Genomic DNA, 20,037 nt, shown 5'->3' with positions numbered 1-20,037 from the left:
TGCCAGTACTGTTAGCTCAGCTTTGTCTCAGATCTTACCACCATCTACAACCTGAAAGTGTGAGCTTGCTTCTTTTGTACACAGAATGAATACCTTGCTTAAGCCTTTCCCACGCTCCACGGTAAGCCTAGAATGAAAACGGATTACCTTCTTTGGGATGAGGTAGTTGGTGAGAGCAGTGTGAACCTCATGGGAGAGGCAGAGGGGAGTGAACAGCTGTCCCCCGCACTCACTGAAGGAATTCTCCATAAATGTATCACTTTCATCACTGCTAGAAAGTTCTTCCCATTCGTCATCAGAGGGATCTGGGAAGCGGGCAAACCACGCAGAACTGGAATAGTTAAGAAAATCTCCACGGGAGTTTCCCTCTTGGCCCAGGGGGAAAATGTCTAAATGTAAACTGTTAACAAACCTTCATTGCAGCACATGTTGACGATAATTTCCAGAGCAGTCTGTTGAGCTGTCAGCAATGCTATAGTCTCTCTCAGCTCCTTGTCAGTGGGCTTTAAAAAAAAAAAAAAAGTAAATGACCAACTCTCAATGGTTGGGAAAATGTTTTTGGGGAATTTCCTTAGTGAAAGCCTACTAGATTTTTGTACTTGGAATAGAGCACATGGAGAATGGGGTAGGTAAAAGATAAGTCATGAAGTGCCAGAAGTACAAACGAGCATTATAATTCCTCTTGGTACAGTGGAGCATGCCCCCATTAACTGGGTTCCCATCCATCTGCATGGCTATTCCCCAAGCATCGCTTAGTTAGCTGGAGAGAACAGACAAATATCCAGGAATTCTGAACGGAATTCACCCTGAAACTTAATCTACTATGTCAAGAAGTAGCTGGGCATACTAAGATTTAAACAAGAGTTCATTTCAGACACCAGGCACTTACAAACAAATCTGCTTTTAGATGCTCAGCTTAGATGTCTTTCTTGGAATGGCTGCGTTAACAAACACTACTAAGGAGCCCTTATATGACCTGTAGAACTTGCTATGGAGCAGACAGACTTGCTTCCTGCCTTTCTTTAAAGACTATAATAAAGCATTTCTCTAAGACTAAAGAAAGCAGGAAGCTTTTTTTTTTTCTCTGTAAATATATAACGCCAACTTAAACTTAACATTATCAACTAATATTTCTTAAAATGGGTAATATAAATTTATATAACCTTTATTCTCAAATTGTCTATGAAAAGTGAAATAACCACAATGATATTCCAAAACAGTACATGGGCTAAAAATAATGTATATTTTACTATTCGAATATTTCCCAACTTTAGTTTTCAACTGTTTTTTTCCCCCTGCTTAGAGACAGAGTCTCACTCTTTGCCTAGGCTGGAGTGCAGTGGCACGTTCATAGCTCACTGCAACCTCAAATTCCTGCGCTCAAGCAATCCTCTTGCTGCAGCCTCTGAGTAGCTGGGACTACAGGTGCACGCCACCATGGATGGCTAATTTTTTTACTTTTTTGTAGAGACAAGGTCTTAGCCAGGCATGGTGGCACATGCCTGTAATCCCACCTACTTGGGAGGCTAAGGCAGGATAATCCCTTGAACCTAGGAGGCAGAGGTTGCAGTGAGCCGAGATTGCACCACTGCACTCCAGCCTGGGCGACAGTGACACTCCGTCTCAAAAAAAAAAAAAAAAGGCCGGGCGCGGTGGCTCAAGCCTGTAATCCCAGCACTTTGGGAGGCCGAGGCAGGTGGATCACGAGGTCAGGAGATCGAGACCATCCTGGCTAACACCGTGAAACCCCGTCTCTACTAAAAATACAAAAAACTAGCCGGGCGTGGTGGCGGGCGCCTGTAGTCCCAGCTACTCGGAGGCTGAGGCAGGAGAATGGCGTAAAACCCGGGAGGCGGAGCTTGCAGTGAGCCGAGATCGCGCCACTGCACTCCAGCCTGGGTGACACAGCGAGACTCTGTCTCAAAAAAAAAAAAAAAAAAAAAAAAAAAAAAGAAAATAAATAAATTTACCTGCTTTTTTTTGAGAGATGGGGTCTCTCAGTATATTGCCCAGGCTGATCTTGAAATCCTGACCTCAAGTAATCCTCCCACCTCAGCCTCCCAAAGTGTTGAGATTATAGGCGTGACCACCATGTCCAGCCCCAGTGACTTCTTTGTGCAACAATTTAACTGTAACTTTTAATCATATTATTTAAAAAAAAAAAAAAAGCAAAGCAAATTGCTAATTTAATAGATGTAGCTCAGGGATCCCTAAATTTGAATTCTACTTATCGGTAGCAAGAATGTATATAAAAATAATTTCTATTTGCTTTGTGTGTGTGCTAATTCAACTAAATATACATTTATTAGAGGAGATTCAAAGCTAAAGAAGACATGTTGCTGCTGGGCTGTCATCCACTTAAAATATATGAAGATCTGGCTTATTATTTTTTATTCTTTTTGGTTTTTTTTTGGAGACAGAGTCTTGCTCTGTCACCCAGGCTGGAGTGCAGTGGCATGATCTTGGCTCACTGCAATCTCCGCCTCCTGGGTTCAAGCCATTCTCATGCCCCAACCTCCCGAGTCGCTGGGACTACAGTATGCACCATCATGCTCGGCTAATTTTTTGCATTTTTAGTAGAGACAGGGTTTCACCATATTGGCCAGGCAGGTCTTGAACTCCTGGCCTCAAGTGATCCACCCACCCTGGCCTCCCCAAGTGCTGGGATTACAGGCGTGAGCCACCATGCCCAGCCAAAGATGTGGCTTAAAAGGAAATCTGAAATTAAACTCCACCTCTTTATGTAACTCTCTTGCTCAGAACTTTTCTCTGCTTCTCACTGCTATCGAGCTGACATAAAGAACCAATTTAGATGAAATGTTATGACATCTGAGATTTGCTTCAAAATAATCAGTAGAGAAAAGACAGTGTGAGGGGAACTAGATGAAATCAAATAGAAGAGAATTTGAAAATTGGTAACTGTGGAAGCTAAGCAGAGAGTACTTTACTTTTGCATGTGCCCCCACAAAAAAACGGGTTGAACTGCTCTTCCTTTGTATCTCTGTGGTTATACCTTCTTAAGTTAAATGATGCAGTTTTGATTCTGAAGGAGTGCTGCAGAAGACACTGGATAGTGTGGAAGACCACAGCTGAATATAACTTGTGTTCCTGGCACCCTAGTGGCACTTAAACACCGGCTGGCTGACCAACTAGCATGTTAATCATCCAGTCGAGTCAGTTAAGAACACTTTATTTTCCTTTTCTTTTTTTTTTTTCTCCTCTATCCCGCCACCCCACCACCGCCCATCACTATAATCTTAAGGAAGACTTTATTTCTATTTTCATTTAGTTTTGTTTTTCTGAAACAGAGTCTTGCTCAGTTGCCAGGCTGGAGTGCAGTGGCGTGATCTTGACTCACTGCAACCTCCACCTCCCAGGTTCGAGTGATTGTTGTGCCTCAGCCTTCCAAGTTGAGTGCCTGGGATTACAGACACACGCCACCACACCTAATTTTTGTATTTTTAGTAGAGATGGGGTTTTACCATGTTGGTCAGGCTGGTCTTGAACTCCTGGACTCAGGAAATTTGCCCACCTCAGCCTCCCAAAGTGCTAGGATTACAGGCGTCAGCCACCACACCTGGCCAGAAGACTTTAAAAAGCCAGTTTTTACTGTAAGAAAACACTGCATTTTTATAAGCACCAAAATAAAAGTAATAAGAAAATAAATCTCTACATAACAGTTAAGTATCAATAATTTTTCAACAGTGGCACTTCTATCTAAACCTTGTTAGACTTGGGTCTCACCCCCAACCTTACTCCCTGGAGAAGGTCCTTGGAAGCAAGGCTGGAGGTGGGGACAATCACACAAGAATGCCATTCTCTCATTCCCAGCAAGGGATTTCAGATCCTTCAAACACAGTATACCTGCATCAGATAGGATCAACAGAAACCTGAGTACCATGGTGCCCACAGCTGAAAATGACCCCATAAGCCCTGATTTATCACATCCCCTCTTTCCACAAACAGGTATGAAACAGGTTGGGTACCATGGTGCACGCCTACGATCCTAGCACTTTGGGAGGCCGAGGTGGGAGGATCGCTTGAGACCAGGCAGCATAGTAAGATCTCGTCTCAAAATAAACCAATAATGATAAAATAAAAAGATCTAGGCTGGGCACGTGGCTTACACCTGTAATCCTAGCACTTTGGGAGGCTGAGGCGGGCAGATCACCTGAGGTTGGGAGTTTGAGACCAGCCTGACCAACATGCAGAAACCCCATCTCTACTAAAAACGCCAAGTTAGCCAGGTGTGGTGGCACATGCCTGTAGAGGCCGAGGCAGGAGAATTGCTCGAACCTGGGAGGCGGAGGTTGCAGTGAGCCGAGATCACACCACTGTACTGCAGTTTGGGCAACAAAATCAAAACTCTGTCTCCAAAAAAAAAAAAAAAAAATCTGTGAGCAACTCAAGGACAGCGTGGCCTTCTCATTTTTGTTATTTGTGCCAGCACTTAACACAGTGCTTTGCACCCACAGGTTGCTCATATGAGGGGAAAAGTGGTTCTATCTACATTTTGATTTCTTTGAAACACCATCAATTTATGCTTCCTGAGACATCATGAACACAGGTAAGCATGAGAGGACATGATTGCCTCCTCCCAACTCAGCCTTCGTTGTCCTTCGGCAGCCTCCTGACTGGTCCTCCTGCTGCCAGGCCCCTTGTGCTCTTCCTTCCTCCAGCTGCCTGAGTGCGCTCTCCAAACACTAACCTGCTTTTTCTTACCCCCTCCTTTATGACGCCCCAGATATTGTGTCCAAAAGGCTCTCTCTGGCAGCCTCTTCCTTAGCTCTCCCATAAAGGCTGAGTCACAAGGGCCTACTCTACAGATACCATTCCCTTAGAAATCTGTGCAGGGCCACAGCACTGTTCTCGGCACAAGGCCTTAGAGCCATGGTTTTATGTGTCTGTCTTCCCAACACGGAGGAAGTTCCTGAAGGCTGAAAATTACATCTTAATCATCTTTTTATGACCAGTGTCTAGCACAGCGCCTGGCATACATTAGGAGCACAGTAAATGTGAACCTGAATGAATAAAGCCTCAGTCACTGTGTTCCCTGTTTTCCTATTTGCTCTCCTAACAAAGTGTTCTCCCCAAATACAGCTCTCTCTCTGCAGACTGTCAGCTGAAATGCTTCCTGCACCCCAGATTGCTCCCCTTTACTGCAGTATCACACCACCAGCACAACTATGCCACCATCACCCACTCCAAGAAAACTACAAACCATCATTCATCTCACAGTCACCCAACCTCTGCGGATCAGTAGTGGATAAATGAAGATTTGTTTTGCCACCTTGATAAGGCTAGATACAAAAATAAGAGGCAAGAATGCAAGGGACAATTCAGGCACAGTACAAATTCCTTTAGTCTGAAGACAGTATGGCAGACAGTATGTAACACAAGTGTGGAGATGCAAGAGTTACAAAGATGATCATCTATTTCTAAAGTGTTCCAAAAGGATAGGTTTATACCATCTCTGAAATCTTCTCCTGTGTATAAAACTATCACGTTAGATAAAAGACTTTTCCCCCTTTAGGAGATTTTTAATGACATAAAGAGAATCAACCGGAAAATACGACTCATTTTTACCGAAACGCCCTTTATAGCTAAATTTGCTATAATATTTTTCTGCAAAGCCAAGGATAACTGCTGGAAAAAAAAAAACAGCTGTATTAATCCATATTTGAGAACATCAACCTGACTTACCGGAAGTAAATCTGAAACGAAAGTTTTCCTTCTGACTTTTCTCTTATGAGAAATTCCTTCCATTTCATCATCTTCAATCAAATCATCCCCATTAGTGTTCTCTAATATTTCCTCAGCCTCTGCAGCAGTTTTTAACCTTTGCGTTTCAGTCTCTTTCATTTGAATAACTGTTTCACCAGCATCCATTCCCAAAACTTCAGATAAGATCTTTAGTAAGGCATTTATGATTTCTGCTTGACTCTTGCATGGAATAATGTCCTTTAGATTCCAAATTGTGCCTGGGAAAAAATAAGCATAAGGAGAAGAAATGCCTGTGAAATATTTTATTAAGTTTAAATTTTCGCAAGACTTTTAAGGCCAGTGTAATTTCAAAAAATCTCAGCCCCACTGCCTTTGTTCATTATTTATTAAATGTCAATGAGTTCTGCACTGAGGCAGTGCCCTTAGTTATAACCCTGCACAATCATCTTCCTTTCTTGGCACACAATGCCTTTCTCTGATACACTGCGTTATCAGCAGACCCAGAGAACACTTATCAAGTTTCTTTTAAAATGACAAAGTGAGTGGCTTCACTTTCTCTCACTGTAACCTAAGCTGCTCTCCTCAGCAGCTTCTCATATTCCATGAATGGAATGGAATGTACTAAAATTCCAACATCGGTCTCACATACAAACATGAGAGCAGGTTCTTAGTTTTTTGGTTATCAAAAAAGAACAGGAGCTATCATTAAGTAGTCAGAGTAATTTTTTTTTAAGTTACTACAAAAATAAAAACACCTCCTGGCTATACACCCAAAAGAACTGAAAGCAGGGACTTGAACAGATTACATCCATTTTTGCGAGGTGCGGTGGCTCACCCTGTAATCCCAATACTTTGGGAGGCCAAGGTGGGAGGATCACTTGAGGTCAGGAGTTTGAGACAAGTCTAGCCAACATGGTGAGACTCCATCTCTACTAAAAATACAAAAATCAGCCAGGCATGGTGGTGGGCGCTTGTAATCCCAGCTACTTGGGTGGCTGAGGCACGAGAATCACTTGAACCCAGGAGGCAGAGGTTGCAGTGAGCCGAGATCTTGCCACTGCACTCCAGCCTGGTTAACACAGTGAGACTCTGTCTCAAAAAAAAAAAAAAATTACATCCACTTTCACAATAGCTGTATTCACAATAGCCAAGTTGTAGAAGTAACCCAAGTGTCTATCAACAGATGAACAGATCAACAAAATGTGGTATTATACCTATAAGGCAATATTATTCGGCATTAAAAAGGAAGGAATTTCTGACACATGCTACAACATGGATGAACCTTGAGGCCACTATGCAAAAAGAAATAAGCCAATCACAGAAAGACAAATTCTGTATCATTCCACTTCTATGAGGTATTTAGAGTAGTCAAGGAATGGTGGCTGACAGCAGCTGGGGGAAGGGGAAATGGGAAAAATTGTGTCTAAAGTTTTGCAAGATGAAAACAAGTTCCGGATTTTTATTGCACAACCATATGAATGAACTTTACACCACTAAATTATACATTTAAAAACAATTAAAGGCTGGGTGCAGTGGCTCACGCCTGTAATTCCAGCGCTTTGGGAGGTCAAGGTGGGCATATTATAAGAGCTCAGGAGTTTGACACCAGCGTAGGCAACGTGGTGAGATGCCATCTCTAAAAAAAAATACAAAGAATTAACTGTGGCTGGGCACTGTGGTTCATGCCTGTAATCCCAGCACAGGGAGGTCGAGACGGGCCAATCACTTTAGGTCAGGAGTTTGAGACCAGCCTGGTCAACATGGTGAAACCCCATCTCTATTAAAAAATAAAAAAATTAGCCCGGGCGTGGTGGCTCACATCTGTGATCCCAGCACTTTGGGAGGCCGAGGCGGGCGGATCACGAGGTCAGGAGATCGAGACCATCCTGGCTAACAAGGTGAAACCCCGTCACTACTAAAAAAATACAAAAAATTAGCCGGGCGTGGTGGCGGGCGCCTGTAGTCCCAGCTACTCAGGAGGCTGAGGCAGGAGAATCACTTGAACTCAGGAGGCAGAGACTGCAGTAAGCTAAGCTTGCACCAATGCGTTCCAGCCTGGGTGACAGAGTGAGAGTTCGTCTCAAAAAAAAAAAAAAAAAAAATTAAATGGGCCTGGTGGCATGCACCTGTAGTCCCAGCTGCTTGGGAGGCTGAGATGGGAAGATCACTTGAGCCTAGGAGGTGGAGGCTGCAGTAAGCCAAGATCGCACCACAGCACTCCTGCCTGGGCAACAGAGGAGGACTCTATCTCAAGAAAACCCAAAATGATTAAGACGGTAAATTTAATGTGCATTTACCACTATTAAAATAAAAAGAACAGGCCAGGCACAGTGGCTCATACCTGTAATCCCAGCACTTTAAGAGGTCAAGGTGGGCAAATCACCTGAGGTTCTGATCTCAAGACCAGCCTGGCCAACACGATAAAACCCTGTCTCTACCAAAAATACAGAAATAAGCTGGGCATGGTGGCGCATGCTTGTAATCCCAGCTACTTGGGAGGCTGAGGCATGAGAATCACTTGAACCTCGGAGGTGAGGTTGCAGAGCCAGCCACTGCACTCCAGCCTGGGTGAGAGAGCCAGACTCCATTTCAAAACATTAAAAAATTAAAAAAATAAAACAAAAACAAAAAACTCTCAATATAAATTATCTCTGTAAGGCCAAAGGGCAAGAAGAAAATAGATACAGAAACTAAAAGTACATACTAAACAGACCTTCAGATAATTTCTTACTTCTGTATTCAGAGATTCTGGAGAGAAAAGAGTTGGTGAAAAAAAAAAAAAAAAACCTACGGAAAACTAAGTGGTCAATTTCTGAAATCACTGGTTCATAAGTAAGTGGGGATCCTGACAACAGTGTCTCTTTATCAGGTTAACAGTAGTTTGTTAAATTCAAAACAAATCTATTCCACAAGGCTTTACAACTATAGACAACTGCTTGAAGTAAGGGTCTCTTCTCAAATATTAAAATTTTCAGAACAGATAAAAGCACAGAAGGCCCGATGTGTTGAAATGAATGACTAAATTTTGCCGCCACACATCCATATCAAAAGCTACTAAAACAATATACTCTGCCATAAGGCTAAATTTTACCTGCTACCAATGTCTTCAATAGAAGGGATTCCATGGAACTAACAGGAGAAAGCAGTGCTGATTCCAGCACGTTCAGTGCTGTAGCACTGAAAGACTTCAGCAGCTCTGGGTTATCCTCGGTCACTGTCTGCAAACAATATGCTATAAGGCAAAACATAAATATTTAGAAACAAATGAATTCTGCTTTGGATAATTTATACCAGTATAATTCATCAGTAAAACGTTGTATCGTTACCACTTCATTAGATACATGTAGCTTTTGTAGACTATATATGCTTTATCTCAGGGTGATATGCACAAATGAGGCTTCCCAAACTATTAGCGCTGGAAAAGACGTTTCTTTTCTTTTTACATTTCTAATGCTGAACAGATGTATCCTTTTTTTTTTTTTTTTTTGAGACAGTCTTGCTCTGTCACTCAGGCTGGAGTGTAGTGGCGCATCTCAGCTCACTGCAACTTCCGCCTCCCAGGTTCAAACAATTCCTGTGTCTCAGCTTCTCAGGTAATTGGGATTAAAGGCGTGCGCCACAATGCCTGGCTAATTTCTATATTTTTAGTAGAGACGATTTCACCATGAAGGCCAGGCTGGTCTGGAACTCCTGGTCTCAAGTGATCTGTCCATTTCGGCCCCTCAAAATGCTGAGATTACAGGCATGAGCCACCACGTTCAGCCAGATCTACACTTTTTTTTACAAAATACAATTACAAAGACTCTTTTTTTTTTTTTTGAGACGGAGTCTCGCTCTGTCGCCTAGGCTGGAATGCAGTGGCACAACCTCGGCTCGCTGAAAGCTCTGCCTCCTGGGTTCACACCATTCTTCTGCCTCAGCCTCCTGAGTAGCTGGGACTACAGATGCCTGCCACCATGCCCAGCTAATTTTTTGTATTTTTACTAGAGACATGGTTTCATCTTGTTAGCCAGGATGGTCTCAATCTCCTGACCTCGTGATCCGCCCACCTTGGCCTCCCAAAGCGTTGGGATTACAGGTGGGAGCCACCATGCCCGGCCTAAATAGACTCTTAAATGTGGCAATGTCGTTACTATAAATGTTTATAAAAGCTTATCCTCAGGCCAGGCGTGGTAGCTCATGCCCGTAATCCTAGCACTTTGGGAGGCCGAGGCAGGAGGATCACCTGAGGTCAGGAGTTGCAGACCAGCTTGGCTAACATGGCAAAATCCCATCTCTACTAAAAACACAAAAATTAGCTAGGCATGGTGATGCACGCCTGAAATCCCAGCTACTTGGGAGGCTGAGGCAAGAGGATAGCTTGAACCCTGGAGGCGGAGGTTGCAGTAAGTCGAGATTGTACCACTGCACTCCAGCCTGGGTGATAGATCTGAGACTCCATCTCAAAAAAAAAGGCCAGGCGTGGTGGCTCACGCCTGTAATCCCAGCACTTTGGGAGGCCGAGGCAGGCGGATCACAAAGTCAGGAGATCGAGACTATCCTGGCTAATGCAGTGAAACCCCGTCTCTACAGAAAATACAAAAAATTAGCCAGGCGTGGTGGCGGGCGCCTGTAGTCCCAGCTACTTGGGAGGCTGAGGCAGGAGAATGGCGTGAACGCGGGAGGCAGAGCTTGCAGTGAGCCGAGATCGCACCGCTGCGCTCCAGCCTGGGCGACAGAGCGAGACTCCATCACAAAAAAAAAAAAAAATTTACCCTCAATTTATGTACTTATCAAGGACCAGTAGCAAACAGTCCTAGGTTTTGGGATGTCTGGCTTCCTTTAAATTTATCATGACCTTCAAAGTTACGGTTATTTCTGGTGGAGCAATAATTCTTTAAGAAAAAAAGTAGTTTATATAAAAGTATGAGCAAATTAAGACATGTAAAATATTAAATCACGCCCATCAAAATTACTTTAAATGCATGTTACTGCTGTGATTGACAATATATTTACATAGAAATCCATATATACGCATTTCTGTACATATATTCAAACGTAGTATCTTTGTCATTAAGAAACTAATTTACTTTAGCTAACAGCCATGATTGCTACCATACAAGTTCAAAAAAAGTTGTATGAATACATGGGACGGAATCTTGTAGTTCATTTTACTATATGTAAGCATTGCTTGACTTTAGAAGTAAAAGTAATAATGTATTTTAAAAATCATTAATCTAGCTACATGCAGAAGGAAAACACTATTAAGCAATGCAAAATGACTTCATTCTAATCCATTTCAAAAATGCTCATTAAGGGGAAGAAAAGCTAAAAACAGAAATAAATCTGTAAGATTAAAGGCAGAAAAATAGAAGTGGTTTTTCTTTTAAAACGTATGAACTAACTTTCCTGAAATTCTCTTATTGTAACAAAAACTGTCCTCTGAGATTAGGTAACCTATCAAATTCCTAAAAATGGCTGAATTGTTTTTAAAATCCCCATTTACTCACAACTCCCCAAACCCAGCAAGATTCCATTTGGAGAAATGATTTTTAAAATTTTCTCAGTAGTATTTATTCTACTATTTTCCCTCAATTCTGTTCTCTTAAAAATATCCATTAGAGTCAAGAGAAACAGCAGTCAGGGGAATACACTTCTTCCTCCCCAGAAGAAACGCAGTTCCACAAAGGGACAGCTGGACACCTGCCGTAATGATGGGGAGAAAAGAAATGCTCTCCCTCAATTGTTTCTCCACTCCCACCCAGCATTCTGTTGAGCTGCCCATGCTCTGGTTTCTGCCTGCTGCCATTGAGCTGAGGGTCCCCAGTGGCTCCTCAGTCCAATAAAGAGAAGGCAAGGCAGCCAAGGCCACTGAAGTTGCTGGACTTTGCCTTCCCTGTCTCATGGAAGGCACGCAGGCCTAAGTGGAATTTCAATCACTTCTTTTTCTCTTTCTCTCTCAACAAAACTCAGGCCGTCAGTTTTCTGCCAGAAGTATGAGATAGTAGCATAATACATTTAAGTAAGTTTAGATTCCAATTAACTGGCTTAAAGACCTGGTAGTTGTGGGTTACTGTTTCTTAGTAAATGGAGATGAAAACTTTAAGAATTAATAAAGGCTGCTAAGAATGAAAACAGGCCAGAAACCACATATCTTCACATAATTACCTTTCTCCCTTTCAGAGCCAAAAGCAGAAAAATTGAATGAGCAGGTAAAGAATTAATATTAATCACAGATTTAAGAAGACCCAGAAAACACAGGTGCTGAGCTACACATTCACATACAATGAGAAAAAAAATCACTCCAGTGGAATAAACACACTAAAGCTGCATGAAAATTTTTGAACAAGGCTACACATTCTTAATAAGTCATCACCTTTTCTTCACTTACCTACTGAAATAGCCAGGTCAACATTGGTAGGAAACCTACTTAAATACTTTAACACAATCTCCAAACACCCTTCTTTGTTGAATATAGACACTGCTCTACTACTGCATTCACTAAATTGAAGGGGGAAAAAAAAGTTTTACTATTCACATTTTAACAGTAGGAAATCAACCATAGCAATCCATAAAAAAACAAATCAGGCTTTATAAACCAAGGAGTTGGAATCAAACACCCACCATTTTTATCGATGAAGGAACTAACACCCATTCATATTCACTATACATGAGAACTGGCTATCTATATTTTATCTCTATCACAGTGGGACCTTTTCATCAATCTCTTTGCCATGATGCCAGTTTCCTTATAGAAGGTTAAAGCTGGAAGAGATCTTGTAAATCGTTTAATTCAACTCCCCGTTTTATAAATGCGAAGACCCAGGACCCAAGCGGTAATGTGGCCCATCAGAGAGCAAATATTTTGTCAGCGGTAGAGCCAGGCCCAGTACCTAGGTTCCCTGGGTCCAGCCTACTGTTTTTTCTTCACTCTATACCACAACGATAACAAGTTAAAGGAGGATAAAAGGCCTCTATATTTATCACACAAAAACACAAATTTATATTTTTTTAACCTACATTTTAGAACATTAACAAAAACACAAATTTAAAGGAAAATAAAATTATATTTTATTCAAGCCTTTTAAAGTGCAATCATAATTTCATCAAGCAGAATTTGCAGTCTACAATAGAGAAATTACAGTAAGTATTTTTTAAATTATACTACCTTTTAATAAAAGACTCAGACAGCTATCAGTGTTATGAATAAGCAAACACATTAAATACGAGTACACAAGGCTAATTATAATAATTGTATCCATGTTTCCAGAGGAAATATCCATGTTGTATGTTTCCTCCATACATACAACATACACACGTGACATGCTAACAGCTAACAGAGCTGACTAAATTATTAAACTTAATCTGTTATGTGATGAAAAATATTTCATATCTTCTATCTACCTACCTACCTACCTACCTACCTATCTAGTTATGGTAGCATGAAGGAGACCACTGTCTAGTCAGGAAGATAAGCCATACGTGTGTAAAGATAATTTGAAATATAAATATGAAACAAGAATGTTAAAAGTAACTCAGTGATACCTACAGGGCTCACAGGTATTCAGAAAAGAGAAATCACCTTGGAGATATATTCAGACTCTTTTCAAGGAAATTTTTTTAAAATTTCCAAATGCAACGATTTCTGACTCAAAGTTATCTGGTGCACAGAAAAACAGCACCCATCAGTTTTTGCTCAAATGCCATTTCCTCAGATCTGATCTCTCTAATATTTCTGGTGGAATGCATTCAGTAAAATGAAATCACAGGCAAGGTCAGATTGCTACATAGGCATTTCAGGATCCAACTTAATCTTGTATTCTAAGAAACATCTGTGCTTTTAGGTCAGCCACTGTAATTGCTGCTGACTGAAGATAAGAAACTGTGACAGAGTCTTGCTAGAAATGTGGGACATAAAATGGGGCAGAAAAAAGCAAATCCAGGTTGGGTTTCTAGCCATTTCCATTCCTAGTAGCAAGTCCACTCCACCCTTACCACTGCTACAATCACAGAATGGAGAGTGGCCTTCTTCCTCCAGGGGCCAAGGGAGCTCTTCTTAGGCATCCACTTCCCACTCAGATGGTAACCGCCAGGGGAGAGGAAGAAAAGCACCAGCCAAGGTCTGTGGTCCCCATCTTAGTCTAGAGGCCAAACCAAAGCTGCACCTGCATCTGGGCTTGACCAGCTTAAAGACAAATTTTTCTCAGGGTGCGCAGGAAGTCATGGGAACGGAGGAGCCACAGGTGCTAGTGGTCATGAGTCCTCCTATTTTTTGTCAGGTGCAATGACTGGAGAGGAAAGCCGTAAAACAAAAGATGCAGTGATGCAATGAGGAAAGGGATTGGGGAGGAGGGTCGACCTTAGGTCACCTGATCCTACCTCCTACCAAGTCTTTTTTTTTTTTTTTTTTGAGATGGAGTTTCGCTCTGTCACCTAGGCTGGAGTGCAGTGGCATGATCTTGGCTCACTGCAAGCTCTGCCTCCAGGGTTCAAGCGATTCTCCTGCCTCAGCCTTCCGAGTAGCTGGGATTACGGGCATGTGCCACCACACTCGGCTAATTTTTTTATAGTTTTGGTAGAGACGGGGTTTCACAGTGTTGGCCAGACTGGCCTCAAACTCCTGACCTCAAGTGATCCACCCACCTTGGCCTCCCAAAGTGCTGGGATTACAGGCATGAGCCACCATGTCCGGCTCCTACCAAGTCTTAACATCCCAGGTTAACAGGCCTACTAAGGGGAACAGAGATTCCCACACAGTATAACAGAGAATAGCAGCCTGGGTACTGCTATAGCAGGAGGCTGTGTTTGGAAGGCATCTTACCATATATTCCACAGCACGTTCACAGCCTCATTGGCTATGTTCTCAACAGAATTTCTGTTCTGATCTTTTTTCTCCTGCAGGGACATCTCATTTGAATCCAGTCCAGCACTACACTGTAAACAAATATCATGATTAGCACCCTGGTTCCAAAGAAGAATTAAACAAATAGGGTAAAGATGGTGATGAAACACAAAGGCTAGACATCAGAAATTACCGTGGTTAACAAGTCAATCGAATCCTTACAAGCAGTAGTACAAAATCAATACAAAGTATTTTACCTAATAAATGTAATAAAGTACAGTAAGAAGGCAACGAAAGATGAAATAAGAGCTTCTACCTAGCGCCTTCCATTTTTTTATTACATAGCACCTTCTAAGCTACTATTCTAAGCTTCTTACATGTATCAAATCATTTAATCCAAACAATAAACCTATGAGGTAGGATGACTATTATTATCGCCAATCTCCAGCTGCAAATGGGAAAGTGAGGTACAGGGAGGCTGCTGAAGGTGTTAGATTAGCATGTGGTGAAGCTGGGATTCAGGCCCCAGCGTTTGGCTCCAAAGCTGGTGCTCTTAAGCCCCTCTAGTACAGACCAGGAGACACTCTAAAGCAAGGTTTCTCAATCCAGGTACTACTGAAATTCTCCACCAGAAAATTCTTTGTTGGGGAAAGAAGGGCTATCATGTTCATTTGGGGATGTTTAGCAGCATCCCTGGCCTCTACCCACTGGATGCCAGTAGCAACTTTTACCCCACAAGCTCTGTAACAACCAATGTCTCCAGACATTGCCAGTTGTGCCCTGTGAAGCAAGATCATACCCAGTTGAGAATCACTGCTCTAAAACGACTGATGCCTCTCATCAAAACTGGATATGCTTTATGTACCCTTAACTGAAAATTACCCATCAATACAGAATAGCGGACCAGAGGCACTCCAGAGAGAAAGCTCCTTAACCTCTTAACTATGTCATGCAATAAGACTGGAATGAGATCAAACATGAGAACTTACTGTAATCTTCACAAGTTCCTAATGTCTATGCCTCGGCTTTGTCATCTGTAAAATGGGAATAATACCTGCCTCATAGGATACTGTGAGGATTAAATTATATAATATCCAAAACATGAAAATAATACCTGGCACATAAATAAGCAATGACTAAACACTAATTATTTTTATTGTAAGAAGTTTAACATCTAAAGGAGTGAGTCTGTACAGTTTTAGGCAGGTCTTTTCTAAGTATCATAAAAATAAAGCTACAAAATAATAGAGATTAGTATCAATTAAGAGAGTAGACTGGTGTTTCCAGGAAAAGGAATGAAATTTCCACAGGATGTTTACATAGAAGACAAAGTCACTAACACCAAAGTAATACAAAAACTCTAAGTTTGCATCCCAAAAGCTACCATCAAGATATTGTAAAAACTGCATACCTCTTTTAGCAGCACAACCAGAGGGGTCATGATATCCTTAGTCACCATGTCATCACAAACTTCAAAACCTCCACAAGCACTGAGATTTCTACACAAGAAATTTAAAACATGTTTTACTTCCACATCACATGTCACAGAACACTTCTACCCTCTCACATTTCTATTTTTAGCCATATTTAAGGTTTCCCAGAGGAAATAGCTTATTGTTTCTGTCATATGCTGCAGAACCAATCCAGAGATCAGAGATTTCCACCTGTTCTGATCCTTGTTCTACAAGATATAAACAGACGACGCTGTCATATAACAACTTAGTTCTGAGGTTTGAGACAGTATACAGGTACATGGCAACAAGAAGGGAAGTGGGGAGACTTTTCCCATGTGAATAAATCACATCATGTATGAAGGGACCTTTTCTTGGAATCAAGACTACAAGGGCAAGGCTAGGTGCTGTAGCTCACACCTGTAATCCCAGCACTTTGGGAGGCCTAAGTGGGAGGATTACTTGAGCTCAGGAGTTCAAGACCAGCCTGGGCAACGTAGGGAGACCCTGTTTCTAAAACAAGAAAAAAATAAAAAAGAAAAAGTGAACTGCAAGGGCAGCAAGGTGGGGCTACTGAGAATGATATCCCCTAAAGCAGCCCTGGGTAAATTTAATTGGAAAGACATGACTTCCGAGTACACAGCACTGTGCTAGTACCTAAGGATATAGTCAGAAGATGCCCTCACAATCCGCCAGGATCCCCTAGCCTGTGTATGCTGTGGGAGGAAGCGAAGGGCTTTCCACATGCTGTTTCCTCCCTAGAGGAAGAAGAGCGTCTCTCTCCCCTCCAGCAACTGGTGAATGCCCATTCATCCCTCAGAGCTCACCTCCAGCACCACTCACTCAGAGTCTTCTTCCCTGAACCCTTTGTTTGTACCCTCCTGTAGCATCCTTTGTCACTATCATTCATTGTAATTATACACTTATGTAACTGTTTGGTTAATGCTTGTCTCCCTCAATAACTTTAAGATTTCTTAAGGAGAGACGCTGCCTTGCTCACTACCCCATGCCCACAGCCTAGCTCAGTGTCTAGCACATAGGCACTTTATACATATTTGCTATATCAGTGAATGAAATATAAATAACAAGTAGAGACAGAGCTACAAGAACTACAAATACTAACTTCCACTCTTGCCCCCTCTGCAGTCCATTCTCTGCACAGCCAGCAGAGTGGCTTTCTCAAAAGGTGAGTTACAGCATGTCTCTTCCCTGCTTAGATTAAGTCCTCAGCCCTACACCATCGTACAGCTCATCCCTCTCTCCAGCCTCACCTCCTGTACTTACCCACCCCTGCTCTTTTCAGCCACCTACCTACCCGCTCTGCTCTTTAACCACATCAAGCCGCCTGCTGCTTCGCTTCTTTGCTGCTGCTGCTCCCTTTGTGGGAAATGCTCTTCCCCCTATTTTCCCATGTCTCCTGGCTCTCTCACCCTGCAGATCTCTGTTCACAAGCCATCTAAAGAGCACCTTCTTTTTTATTTTATTTTTTTTTTGACACAGGGTCTTGCTCTATCACCCAGGCTGGAGTGCAGTGGTGTGATCATGCCTCACTGCAGCCTCGAACTCCTGGGCTGAAGCGATACTTCCACCCCAGCCTCCTGAGTAGCTGGGATAAAGGGCACCCACCACCACGCCTGACTAATTGTTTAAAATTGTTCTAGAGACGGGGTCTTGCTATGTTGCCCAGACTGGCCTTAGACTCCTGGCCTCCAGTGATCCTCCTTCCTTGGCCTCCCAAAGCAATGGGATTACAGGCGTGAGCCACCGCGCCCGGCCCAAGAGCACCTAATTCAAACTTCCCACCCCCAACTCATCATCATCTCGTTTTCCCACAGCAATTCTCACTATGTAATACTATGTTTTACCTTTTTACTAGCTTCCTGTCTGTCTCCCCATCAACATGACTTGTGCCAAGACAGGAGATCTTGGCTGTCAACAGATCTCGCTCAACAGTCTTGGCTGCTCAAAATTCCCTGCATTTAGAACGATTCCTGACACATGAAGTGAAGAGTTCATCCAAGGAAGGGACCCTAAGGAGGGCTTTTGGAGAGGGTAAAACGTGCGCAGGCGTGACGCTTGAGCAGGTGGACGCTGCAGGTGAAGCAGCCAGGTGGACAGATGAGATGCGTGTGGTTCGGGGATACTGGAGTTCTCTGGAGCCTGGAGACTGGCTTCAAATCTCTGCAAACGGGAGACCCGGCCAGGGCCTGGTGGCACACAGAAGGCGCTGGCTGACCGCTGCGACCGCCCGCAGCCCAGGCGCGGGGGAGGCTAGAAGTGGGCACCGCCCCGGACCCATCCCGGCTCACCTCAGCGCGCCGGCTGCAGTCTCCCTGACGGCCAGGCTAGGGTCCAGAAGCAGCGGCCCGAGGCGGCGCACGGCGTCTCGGCGCGCCAGGCCCGGGAGTGCCGGCCGCTGCTGCACCAGCCGGGCCAGCCCCGCGCAGGCGCACTCGCGGACCTCGGCGCTCGGGTGCTGCAGCTGCGGAGAGCGAGGAGGGTCAGAAGGAGAGCAGTGCGCACGCGCACGGGGCAACTTCGTCTCGCTCTCCCCGCCCGACGGAGCCCTCGCCTCACCTTTTCCAGCAGCTCCGCCGCTGGCCCGTCGTCCTCCTCGCCTCCGGTCCCATTCGCCGCCGCAGCCGCCTCGGCCTGACAGTCGCCCGTAGGGGAGAACTGAGGTCGCTTGAAGCGCTTCGTCCGGCTCTTACCCATGGCGACGTGCGCTGTGCTGACAGACCACCGAGGGAGGAGGGCAACAGCAGGCGGGGGAGGCTGCCGCGCCGGTGACAAGCAACGTCCGTGGCTGCTGCTCAGCTGGGCCTGCTGACGGCTGGAGAACACATGGGGAAACCGTGCGCAGGCGCGCGGCGCGTCGTCTGCTGGGTCGGGGTCGGGGCGGGGGAGTGGGGGGGGGCTGGTGCGCGGAGCGCGCAGGCGTGGGAGAGGGCATAGGCGGGGCCAGCTTCTGCAAAGGGGCGGAGTCTTGTGGGTTTACCGGGAAAGTAGGAGGCTGGACTAGAATAGTAACGCCGACCCAGGCGGGAGGATCACTTGAGGCCTGAAGTTCGAGACCATCTTGGGCAACATAGGAAAACACTCCACCCCCCGACCCTTCCCCCGCAAAAAATTAAAAATTAGCTGGGCACAGTGGCGTGTGTGCGTAGTCCCAGCTACTCGGGAGGTTGAAGCGGGAAGATCACTTGACCCCAGGAGTTTGAGGCTACAGTGAGCCGTGATCCTGCTACTGCACTCCATCCTGGGCGACAGAGCGAGACCCTCTATCAATCAAGCAAGCAATCAGTAATACTGAGTACAAATAATCAAATGTGATTAAGGATATTGTAAGTTCTGTAAAGTTCATAAAGTTCTATAAAGTGCCTAACACCAAGCCTGACATATAGTAGGTACTCAAAAAGTGTTAACCACGATTTTATTTTGTGTCCCCAGCACCTCCCATAGCTCCTGTCATAGAGACCAGTTAATGTTTTGGAACAAATGTGTGTCTATATTTGATAAAACAGAATCGCTTAAGAACCTAATCTCCCTGCCTTCGTTTCCTCATCAGTGAAGTGGGGACATTGATAGTATATACCTCATGGAGTTGTTACGAAAACTAAATGTGTTCATATGTTTAAGGTGCTAAGAACAGAGACTGGCAGATAATAAGCACTATGGAAATGTTTGGAAACTTGTATTTAACAAAGATTCTTTTGGAAATATTTGTTGAGTACTAGGTACAGTGCTGGGCATTGGAATAAAACAATAATCAAGACAATTTGGTTCCTGTCCTCTCTCCCTGTCCTTATGGAGTTTACAGTCCAGGGAGAGATCTGTTGAATATATAATCATATGAATAACTTTGTGGTAAATTGTAGTAAATACTAAGCAGAGGGAAAAGTACAAGAGAATCTTAGGTGGTCTTTACAATTAGACATGTAACGAGTGAGTACTCAATATATGCATAGCTTTGGGTCAACTTTCTTTTTTTCTTTTTGTTTTTGAAACAGAGTCTCACTCTATTGTCCAGGCTGAGTGCAA

General features: G+C 43.7%; 1 protein-coding gene across 2 annotated transcripts in view; it reads right to left on the bottom strand.

The window, feature by feature from the left end:
- HEATR3 (HEAT repeat containing 3) overlaps positions 1 to 18,887 on the bottom strand; it is a 44,040-nt gene extending 25,153 nt beyond the window's left edge. The window contains exons 1-9 of one of the 2 annotated variants that reach the window (XM_007992827.3): positions 18,574 to 18,887; positions 18,306 to 18,478; positions 15,957 to 16,044; positions 14,525 to 14,637; positions 12,095 to 12,204; positions 8,816 to 8,956; positions 5,704 to 5,981; positions 413 to 503; positions 148 to 305 (exon numbers count right to left, since the gene is read on the bottom strand). In XM_007992827.3, the coding sequence (XP_007991018.1) occupies positions 148 to 305; positions 413 to 503; positions 5,704 to 5,981; positions 8,816 to 8,956; positions 12,095 to 12,204; positions 14,525 to 14,637; positions 15,957 to 16,044; positions 18,306 to 18,478; positions 18,574 to 18,711 (1,290 nt within the window). In that variant the 5' untranslated portion in view covers positions 18,712 to 18,887. Of the gene's footprint in view, positions 1 to 147; positions 306 to 412; positions 504 to 5,703; positions 5,982 to 8,815; positions 8,957 to 12,094; positions 12,205 to 14,524; positions 14,638 to 15,956; positions 16,045 to 17,861; positions 18,479 to 18,573 lie in introns of those variants that run through there. The other variant, XM_073015357.1, reaches the window with a different exon arrangement.
- Positions 18,888 to 20,037: the final 1,150 nt, after the last annotated feature.

Source organism: Chlorocebus sabaeus, chromosome 5, assembly GCF_047675955.1.
Source record: "Chlorocebus sabaeus isolate Y175 chromosome 5, mChlSab1.0.hap1, whole genome shotgun sequence".
NCBI classification, from domain to species: Eukaryota; Metazoa; Chordata; class Mammalia; order Primates; family Cercopithecidae; genus Chlorocebus; species Chlorocebus sabaeus.
The sequence above is the reverse complement of the archived record's forward strand: the minus strand, read 5'-3'. Positions and strand labels throughout refer to the sequence as shown.